We start from the raw sequence: 11209 nt of genomic DNA on the forward strand, positions 1-11209 counted from the left end.
TGCTGAAAAAGTTTGCTGACCCCTGATGCAAACTTTGGCCCCAAGATAAAACAAAGACAGAAGTTAAATCAATTGAAAACCCGTCTACATAGAAACGTCTGAACTAGCCTCCAAAAAAATAGCATGAAACCAAGCCTGGTGGACCTCCTTAAGCAATGTTTGTTTTTATAACTTATTATAAAGTTTTTTCTAACTGTTTTTATCACATTATTATAAGCAAATAATGACAAAGTTATTCTCGTTGGAACTCACCTCATTTCTTTATGGACACTTGCAATCTGATCTAGAGCCATTCGGTAAAATTTGACAGCTTTTGAATAGTTTCTCTGCTTCAAATAAATATTTGCCATGTTCACCTTCAGCATGCCTATTAAACAATACACAGAAGGAGACACAGATGTATCCCATGACTCTCACAGGATTTTACTTGGGTTACACACAGAAAATCTATACCTTGGATACAGATGAATCTGCAGCCTTTAAATTATTGGGCAAGGATGAGCAATCTGCTGGCGAAATGATTATGTGATTGTTTGAACTGGGAAACTATTATTGGTGGCAACAAGCAATGGCATAAAAAAGCCTGGTTCATTTTCTGCCAGGTTAAGGAGTGTAGTATCAGGCCTTAGGATAGCATAAACTCTCCCCTTGCCCATTCTCCTCGAGTAAAAAGCAACTTCTTACCCAGCACAAAACTAGCTTAAATCTACTCTCTTAATCTGGCTTTGACCAAGGGAAAGTGGGGAGCAGTGGCAGTGGAGGGGGGAGCATGCAGGCTGGGGTAGGGTTGGACTTGTTCCAAATACCTTTTTCTGCATGCTTTAACCTAGTAGGAAACATCTGAATTAACTCCAAAGTGCATTCGTGTTTAGAATAAATGTGACTTTGAAAAGGGGGGAGGTTGTGAATTTATCAAATTATTTTTGCAGGAAACAAACTATAGGAGCATAAAGTCATCTTAGCTGAAAGCAACCAGTATTTGACATCTGTATTTGTAAGTTTACAAATATGTATGACTTCAGATTTCAAACTAATCACAACAACACAATCAGAATTCAGAGTTGGATCAGGAGATGCTGCTGATTCTCACTTCTCACTCATTTTAATGCAAATTAAAGACACTGACCAAGAGTCCCCATCTCCTAGGATGTACCCAATAACTGATTTGAATGTTTGGGTTTTGTGGATGTAACCTACCTCCATTGACAAACATCTTGTTTTTCACTATGACCTGATAGGTATTTAATGCTTCTGCATACATTTCATTAGCAGAGTACTGGCTGGCCAAATTAAAGAGCACCTGAAAGAAAATAAGTGAGAACATTTATATCATATGATAATCATATGATAAAAACAACCAACTTTGAATTTCATAATCACAAAAGATGCATCAGCCAGCACAGCAGCAAGAGTAGCTGCCTCCTGGAGGAGCCGGAAGCAGCAGCAGCAGCATAATGGAGTGACAAGACCAGCAACTGGCTTCACTATGGAGAAGACATATTAATTATGTCGTATCTGAAGAAGTGTGCATGCACACGAAAGCTCATACCAAAATAAAAACTTAGTTGGTCTTTAAGGTGCTACTGAAGGAATTTTTTTATTTTATGGAGAAGACAGTATTTCAGGGATGCATTGCCTCCCTCCCTCCCTTCACTAAATCCCCCTAGATCCCACTGGATTCAAGGTGGCCGGATTAACATCGTAGAGGAAGTCCAATGTATAGTTCTAATTTTAGGCATTTACAAAATTCATCCGAGTGTCAGCATTCACATGTGACTATGACCATTCTTCATATTTTAGACATGCACTCTATTTGATAAACTGGAATACTGCTCTTCTTGTATATCCCCCCCCCCCCGAACTGTCATTACAAGTCCTTGAGAAAGGGTAGGACAGAAACTGATCTGCTAAATAGACAAGTACTTACTGTGTAAGTAAGATCTAGGTTGATGTTGGCAGGAGACATAGTTTGTTCACGTTGTCTTACTAAAGCTCGTTCCTTTCTTCCAGCATCTTTCGCCTTTTCAAGAGCCTTAAAGAAACAAATCACATTTCAGTAGCACCTTCTGCCCTTCTTTAGAAAATATTGTATGAAATGATTTATTTTCACTTATACACATTTTTATAGCATACATGAAGACAATAAGTGGAAGAACAATAAAAGAACAAGAAACAGCACATTCACATAGAAAGAATGATCAAATTGGAGATATAGTAGAAATCGCAGCTCTTATTGTACTTTCTGGCTAAATTCAATAGTGTTTCTTTAGGGACAAATGCACACACACACACACACACACCAGAGGGCTAGTAAACAATCAACATCTGTCTCTATATAGTTTACAAACACTAAATAGGAAAGTTTCCATGGCTTGGTTTCTAAGAATTGCATTTGGAGAACAGAAACACGCTGCATTTCTTCCAGGAGGAAATTTACTGTGTCTGAAATAGATGGGCCAGTGGCCAGTGGTGAAGTGTTAGTTAATTTAGGTGTTTCATGTACAATCCATCACATATAAATATACATGCATATAAGTAAGTATCTTAACGCAAGGGAGTCACAAGTGCACCACCACTGCGTTACCTCTAACAAATAAATGGGCCAATTTGTGTGGCAAATGACTTCCTATGTTATGGGATGTTCACAGAATGCTTCCACAGTCAAGCTTTCTATGTGGCAGCCATCTCATATGCTTCAGCTATCAGTATGCCAACTAAGCTGAAAGCAGCAGCTCAAATGAAAGGCTATGACTTACCAACTTTAAGTCTCCACAACTGTGAGCAATGCAGCTTTCTTCAACTAACTCGTTCACTTTTTTTTCCAACTGCTTAATCTTTCCCTCTGGACTAAAGTTAGGGAACACAATGGAATCAAATTAACATGAAGATTCACAAATACCAAGACAAAAATTAAACAACATTGGTAATGTGTGCTTTTAAAAAAACTGACTTAGCTGGTGATGGGAGTCCTCTCTGGTGGTACATTTATAGAATACCCACTTCAGATGTAGGAGTTTGCCTGCTACCATCAAGGGGTTGAATTCAAATGTGCTTTGCATGAGCAGAAAGGCACTTCCACCCATGAAAGGTGCCGCTCCTCCAATTCCAGTGATTCTTCCTTCACACTGCAGGACCCTACTCTCCACCCCAAGCCATTCTGGAGGGTCCCCCAATCCTCAAAAGCATATTTCAGTGAAAACACCCTGTTGCATGAGCAGAAATCAGCTTGCACTTCCCTAGTTCCAACCCACAGATTGGGGGGGGGGATCACCTGGCACCTGAAAGATTTCTGGTATTGGAATAATTGTTTTATTCTCATCTCTGTTCTGACTTGTTTTAATCTTCCAACTTTTGATGATGCCATTTCTTTTTAAGTTGCTTTTATTCTTGCAATTGCATACATCATATTATTGTACGTTTTTTATAATCTTATAAGCCTCAGGAATACAAAAAGGAATAAATAAAATATAAAGACTGATGTGACCCTTAGCAGTGAGCTTTTCCAATTGCTACAAACTGCTTTGTTCCTTACATTAAAAAAGATTTTTTACTTTTACCATGTCACTCCGATTTTGAACCCTTGAGGATAATCATTCAGTTCCCTTCTACAATTAGCTCGGTGCTTAGCCTTTTAACTAAGCCTCGGCCAACGGATTACTTTGTATCTGTTTGCCATGGGAAATATTTTATAAACGTTGATTTAGATCTTTATTTTTTCACTGCAGTCATTGTTTAATTCTGTATCATCAGCCTCACAAGGAACATTGTTATGGAATGCTATCAAAATTTAATAAATATTGATGATAAATCACAACATATTTGATAGTTAAAAGGCATGCTTTACTTGGCGGTCTAGGACAGTGGTTCCCAACAAGTGGTCCGCGGACCCCCAGGGGTCCGCGAGCTATGCCAGAGGGGTCCGCAAGATCACCTCCCCAAGATGCGCGTATTGAGCGGCGCGCGCGCAGCGGGAGCGACACGCACTGCTGCCACGGCGTGGCACCCCTAGCAATCCGCTCCGCCGACTCGGGAGTCTCCTTGGGTCTCCTCAGAGGAGGAGGCGCCACGCCGAAAGCCCCAGAGCTCGCTTGCCTCCTTCCCGCCCTCTCCCTGCCTGTGGCCAGCAGCTCCAGACAATGTTCTGTGGAGTTTTTGGCGTGGCTCCGCCTCCTCCGAGGAGACCCAATGAGACTCCCGAGTCGGCGGATTGGACACTACTATAAAAATACAGGATGGACGTATAGACACCACCTTATACAGAAAACCAACTGACCGACAAACATATCTACATGCTTCTAGCTACCATCCCAAACATACCAAACAATCCATCGTATACAGCCAGGCCCTACGTTACAACCGTATCTGTTCCAACTCTACAGACAGAGAATCTAACCTAAGAGATCTACAGCAAACCTTTTTAGAAATAAAATATCCACCTGATGAAGTTAAACAACAGATCAACAGAGCCAGACTGATACCTAGGGAGAACCTGCTGCAAGACAGACCCAAAAAAGAAAATAACAGAACACCACTAGTCATCACATACAGCTCCCAAGTTAAAACAGTACAACACATCATCAGAGATCTACAGCCTCTCCTGGACAATGACAGCTCCCTTTCCTCAAGCTCTGGGAGGAAGACCTTTCATTGCCTACAGACAGCCACCCAATCTTAAACAACTCCTCACCCACAATAATACAACCACCAGACTTAACATGCACACTGGTACCAGAGCCTGCAATAAACCCAGATGCCAACTTTGCTGCCACATACACCCGGACAACATCATTACTGGCCCCAACAACATCCAACATACCATCTCAGGACTATTTAATTGCTCATCTTCTAACATTGTGTATGCCATCAAATGCCAACGGTGCCCTTCAGCTCTCTATATTGGACAAACAGGCCAAACCCTACGCCAAAGGATAAATGGACATAAATCTGACATCAGGAACCATAAGACTGAAAAACCAGTAGGAGAACACTTCAATCTCCCAGGACATTCTATACAAGATCTCAAAGCAGCTGTTTTATTACAGAGAAATTTCAGGAACAGACTGGAAAGGGAAGTTGCTGAATTGGAAATCATTACCAAGCTTAAAACCATGGAAGCACCTGGGATGAATAGAGATATCGGATTCTTATCTCATTATGCATGATCAAGCTTTCTTTAGCACCTCAGCCCAGGACTAATTGCAGCCATCAGCAGCCATTAACACCCATCTACAGGTTTACCACTCCCATCAGCCCATCTCCCATTCCCACCCACCCCCACCACCCTCTGTATATATATAGGGTCTGACACTTCTGTTTCTAGTGTATCTGAAGAAGTGTGCATGCACACGAAAGCTCATACCAAAATATAAAGTTAGTTGGTCTTTAAGGTGCTACTGAAGGAATTTCTTCAGAATCCAGATACACAAATAGTGGAATCTTAATGAAAAATTACTGAACAACAATAACAAAACAGATGTGAAGTATTTAACTGCAAAAGTCAAACATTGTCTACATACCTATCTTCATTCTTTGTTTCTAGGGGAGGAGCTGGTCCCCTTGCTTGACCAAGAGGATCAAATGCAGAACCTGCAGATTAGTAAACAATGTGAACTGTGAGAAAGTGCCTTCTCAAGGCTTTAAAAAAAACCTATTATTCCCAAGGATTCTTCTAAAACTGTACCTCTGGAAACTGCTTTGGTGTAACCTGCTGCCTGAACTGCTGTCATCGGTCGAGCAACACCATCCTTTAAAAACAAAAGCTTATTTATATGGATAAGTGAGGAACATAAATTATATCACACTGAATTATATGACCTTTTAGGTACTCTATAATAAATACACTAGTTGAACACCTGTCACGACTGCAATACTCTACAACAGAGATGGAGAATGGCGTCTGGCCATGACTACATCCAAGAATTATTATTTATTGTTATTGTTCATGAATTTTATATACCACCCTTCATTAAAAGATCTCACACCACTTCACAGAATAAACAAATTGGCCCACCCTTCACAGGCCATTTTGACAAATGGGCAGAGCCACCCACCCACCAAGCACCTGATGTCATATGGCATCAGGCGATTCAAACTTGAAGTTAGAGAGCAGGGAGATACCCTTTCTTTGATAGAAAAAAGGCAGCAGCAGAGGCTTATCTCAGAATTTAGTACTGTAGCTCCACCATGCTAAGATCACAGGTGATAAATTCTGCCTGTTCTTTTATAGTACTCTGCTGCTGCTCTACACACTTACTTTGGAGCAAACCCCAGTGAACACAGTGAGCCTTACTTCTCAGTAAATGTACTTTACTAAAATGCATCAGTGTTAGAGGTATTCAGAATAATCTTATACTATTCTCTTTAAACAATCTAATTTTACCATTTCTAAAACACTGTCCAAGTTTAGACATAATAAAAGGCAGCACAATATATGTTGACGTTGCATGAGGTCCAGAGACTCATTAACGCCAGATTCAAGGGACAGACTCCTGGAGTACATGGTAACTAGCTGCAAGAGCTTTGCAAGACACTTTGAGGGCAAAGTCATCTGATTTCAAAGTGACTTGGATGCTACCAAACCAAATCCAGTTGAAGTCTCCAATCTGGCCCACTGTTACGGGATCATTTCCAGTTGATGCAGCCTGATGATGTAGACAGGATAGTGACAGAGATACAGCTGATCACATGCCCTCTGGACCCCTGCTTTTACTGGCTGATTAAACACTTGGATTAATCTAAGTGATGATAGCACAGCTTCTGCATTTGACCGTATTACAAGACAAGAAGCACATTTAGGACTTGATGCCAGAAAGGTACTTTCAAATGCTGCAGAGTACAGAACATCTTTGGGAATTTGACCAAGCTTACCCCTCCTGCAACATGGTGGCAACACAACACAACCTGCAACTTTTCTAGCTTCTTACCTACTTCAGATTCCTCCATCTTCTGCAGCATGTGAAAGAAACTGGTCTATGTTTGGAAATACACCAAATCAAGCAATAAGCTGATATGTGAAAAGGTGTAAGCTTGTTTTAATCTAGACACACCTTCAGCTTTTAGAAGCCCATGATAAATACAATGACAAATACGAAGAAACAAACAGATGATTACTTAGAAAAAGAGACAGATTAAATTTGATGTTGTGCTCATTGAGTTTTGTTCTCCCTCCCCTCTTTTCCTCAGCTCTTTTTCTGTCTGCTTGAAGTTCAACTCTTCACCATAATGACCTGTCTCTTGACTTGCTCTATACATAACACTGATGTTTGTCTACAAACTATAAATAATTGTAGCAATATTACCTGTACAGCTGCTGTCATTGGTCTGCCCATTGATGAAGATAGTGTTGTCTTTGACTAGCACAATGTAAGAAAATATTTAAAGTCAATAATCACTGCATGCTCTGCTTCTAAGGGAAGAACAGGGCTGGATCTCAGAGGACACTGTTCTAACACTGTAAAGGGAACACTGCTCTATTATTACAGAATTTACAGAACTAAGGATGGGAACTCTCACTGCAGATACCAAATTTCTAAACTGCAGCAGAGAAAGATACAACTCCAATTGTCTTTTCCACCCTGCACAAGCAACACTAGCTTCACACTGATGTTCTCTGAAGTGGGAAAGTAATCTCATTCAAAGAATGGCAGGTGAAACAAACCATGAAAAAGACAAATGCCAACAAGTACCAGGACCAGTTCCTGGGTTTGTACTATGTGACCTGAGATTCTTCAGCTACAGAACTTCACTTGTCGCTGTCTGGCATCAATCCCTGTTACATCTATGCATAATGTGAGACCCATCACAATGCAACTGTATAGGCTTATTGGAATCAGAAATTAAACAGCAATGTGTATAGGTTCATTGGAGAAAGTGCTGAATCAAAGAAAGAAAAGCTGAGTAAATTTCAGTACAAAATAAAAACCTACCCCATATCCAGTAGCTAAGGTTCGTGAACCTGAAGTACCTGGAACTTTGGCTGTAAGCTTATTAGAAAAGATTAAAGGTTAAACAAGAATGATGTATTCATTCGAAGAAACTAGCATATTAAAAAATATAATTACTAGAGAAAATTACAGTAAAGCTATATACCAGTTTCTAAAAATGTTTCCCCCCCTTTATTAGTGAGAAAATACTGTACAAAATTGTTTTAAAGTCACCATGTCATGTTTTTGGAGCAACCTCTTGACAAGAGACTAAGAAGTGGTGAATCTCTCTCAGAATTCAGACAAGATTGTCTCCTACTGGCCAAAAAGAAGGGCATTCATCACATGTCAGATCTATTTAAGGAATAGGCTACCAACCTACTGTATTACTAAATGGTTGATCAGAAAGTACCAGTAAGCACGGATAGAAAATCGTCTATTGCTCAACAAGAAAGTATGTGCCTTGTGGGTATGATGCCCCAGAATCTCCATTTAAGGAATCTCATGTAGCTAGTCTCAGGAAAAAAACCTCTGCTCTGGACTTTGAAGAGCTGGGTTTGAGAAGTGCTGCTAGTCAGTATGAACTATGAACAGTACTTGACTAGAATGATGAAACATACATAGATGAATACTCAAGTGGTTACTTATGTGCAATTATCAAGGAAAACTTTCATTGCCCTTTTGCACATTTCTGTTCAATTCCAATTATTTGCTAATTACTACGTATGTTCAGTGCTTGATCATAATATGTTGTCCTTGTTGCATCTCTGGAACCTTAGCATGATTTTCTGAGCAAAACATTCCAAGGGGCACAACTGAGAGTCACATATTTGGAGTCTGATTACAGAAGAAAACTACTTGGGAAGTCCCATGGGCACAAATGTAAGAAAAGTGCAAACTTCACAATGAAAGGTACAGGAGAATAGTTGAGGAAAGTTATGGCACTGCACATGCTACTTCTGCTGGACATGAAAATAGCAAAGGCTGCGCTATCTTAAGCATACTCAGCAGAAAGAAAGCCTTGATGAACTAGTGGGACTAATAAGCATATAGGGTGAACTTGTTACAGCAGAAATGCAGCTTCTAGAAGTGCTTACACATGCTTACTTTGATATGTTTTAATTCTTAATATTTACTTACAGGAGGTCTTCTACCATGACTAGTTTTCACAGCTTGTTGAAAAGCTGGATCATTCTCTAAATCCTAAAATAACATAAAAACAGATAAACATTAGAATAATTAACTTTGCAATTCATTTTGTTTGCTGGTGTAGCTGTACAGACATGCATTTCATTTGATTTACATTAACTTGTTCTTATAGGGTGATTGAGAATGAAATCATGCTCAGACTAAATACACTTAAATTAATGGACTTAAGTTACAGCAGGTTGACTTTGAGTATGGCTTACATTGGATATCACCCATGGCCTTTGCTACATTTGTATGCAGACTCACATTAGTACATTATTTCACTAGCTCAAGCTTTTTAATATCAATTATGCTGATCCAAACTGTTCTGCACATTTTCATTTCAGCTTCTATGCAAAGTAGCAGATGGACATGGAAACAGGGAATGTGCTTCCTTATCACACCTGTAAAATATCCAAATATAAACTTGGTATCACCATATTTTTACCTCTGTATCAAAAGTAGGATTATAGTCATTGTAACCAGAATAAATATCATCTTCATCTGCTTCGGTTGCCAGGTGGACATTTTTCATCATTTTAACCTATAAAACATTGGCTACATTAAAATATTTACCTTTATCTTCAGCGTTCAGTAAGCATTCAGTTAGTCCAATTACATAAATTGTTAGAACATATAAATTATGCATTAAACTAGATTACTTTTGAGGTATCTTCCAATTATGAGTGTCTGCTCAAGTCTTATTGTATTCACTGGTTGTTACAAATGTGTGTGCAACTTAAGTCTTTTTCTTCCAGGATCAGTTTATGCTCACAGAATATTTTATGGATAAATTATTTAACAGCCCAACAAATTCTAGTCTTTGTGTTTGTGGATCAGGCCAGATCAAAAACATTGTGTGCTATATTCTATGTTGTCCTTTATGCAATCTACCTATGGAAAGGTCCCTCTATTCATTTCAAAATTTACTAAGCAGCTTTTCAAAATTAGATGACTGCTGTGCTGGCCAATGTAGACAAGCTGGTTACCTATGAAGTAGCTTTACAGGCGCTAGCTGTTGAGGAAGTTACATTTTTATTATACGACCCACAACAGTGGCAACTGCCAGGGAGATTGTTAAATCAAATGATTTTGGGAACTTTATAACATTAAGTTTTGATAACCTGCAGTCCTAAAAGTTGTTACATTTTTAACTTGCTCTTGGAATGCCTTGCTTGTTTTTTTGTGGTTCACAATAATGACCATCAGTTGCAAACAATAAAACCAGACTGATAAGAATCAAGGATACACTTCTAATGGAATAAATCAGATAAGTTATAATCATGGGCATAGTCAAGGGGGAGGGGGCGAAGGGCAGCTGCCCCCCCCCACAATCCATAAAAATCAATACAAATCTGAGATTCTGCCCCCAACAAAAGCTTGCCACCCTTAACAAAAATCCTGTCTACTTTGCCCACGGTTATAATTCCTAACAGCGTTTGAACAGATAGTAATCGCTCAGCTCCATCGGCACACACTTTTGTGTAACAGTTAACGTGCATCACTGCTGCTCTTGCACCAGCAAAATCAGTTTCTTACTGATATTTGTATTTGCATTACAAATCATCACAGGAAAAACCCCATACAAACTATCACAGCACACACAAAAAACAACCTAAGTGTTTTTTTTTAAAGAAAAACTTATTAAAATTTTATGCTTACCTCAATGGACGTTAAAGTCTTCTAGAGTCGGGAGCTGCGGTTAGCTACTCCAGTTGTGTCGGTTTTCCTATAAAAGCAAACACCAAGAACGGGTGTATCTGAAGAAGTGTGCATGCACACGAAAGCTCATACCAAAATATAAACTTAGTTGGTCTTTAAGGTGCTACTGAAGGAATTTTTTTATTTTGCTTCGACTCAGACCAACACGGCTACCTACCTGTAACCAAGAACGAGAGTTACACTGCTGAAAATATTTTTCAAAACAGTAAAATAATAATAATCAAATTAAAAAAACAACCTATAACGTAATGATAAGATTGCAACCAATATTCAGGGAACTTGTCAGACGTCCAGCAAGTCCGCGCTGCCTTCCCTCCCTCTACTCGGGCGACCGACACGGCCCCGCGTCGTTGTCAACATTAGGGCCTATACCTCTC

At 39.5% G+C, this 11209-nt stretch overlaps 1 protein-coding gene across 4 annotated transcripts in view; it reads right to left on the bottom strand.

Moving 5' to 3' along the window:
• The window catches only part of IFT88 (intraflagellar transport 88), a 32731-nt gene extending 21522 nt beyond the window's left edge, over positions 1 to 11209 (bottom strand). The window contains exons 1-12 of one of the 4 annotated variants that reach the window (XM_035115677.3): positions 11071 to 11209; positions 10773 to 10839; positions 9559 to 9654; positions 9063 to 9125; positions 7926 to 7982; positions 7299 to 7352; positions 5681 to 5744; positions 5517 to 5586; positions 2757 to 2847; positions 1928 to 2032; positions 1198 to 1300; positions 253 to 367 (exon numbers count right to left, since the gene is read on the bottom strand). In XM_035115677.3, coding sequence (XP_034971568.1) covers positions 253 to 367; positions 1198 to 1300; positions 1928 to 2032; positions 2757 to 2847; positions 5517 to 5586; positions 5681 to 5744; positions 7299 to 7352; positions 7926 to 7982; positions 9063 to 9125; positions 9559 to 9648 — 812 coding nt within the window. In that variant the 5' untranslated portion in view covers positions 9649 to 9654; positions 10773 to 10839; positions 11071 to 11209. Of the gene's footprint in view, positions 1 to 252; positions 368 to 1197; positions 1301 to 1927; positions 2033 to 2756; positions 2848 to 5516; positions 5587 to 5680; positions 5745 to 7298; positions 7353 to 7925; positions 7983 to 9062; positions 9126 to 9558; positions 9655 to 10772; positions 10840 to 10989 lie in introns of all 4 variants that reach the window. The other 3 variants (XM_035115678.3, XM_088668290.1, XM_088668291.1) reach the window with 3 other exon arrangements.

This window comes from Zootoca vivipara, chromosome 4 (genome assembly GCF_965207765.1).
Source record: "Zootoca vivipara chromosome 4, rZooViv2.hap1.1, whole genome shotgun sequence".
Lineage (NCBI taxonomy): Eukaryota > Metazoa > Chordata > Lepidosauria > Squamata > Lacertidae > Zootoca > Zootoca vivipara.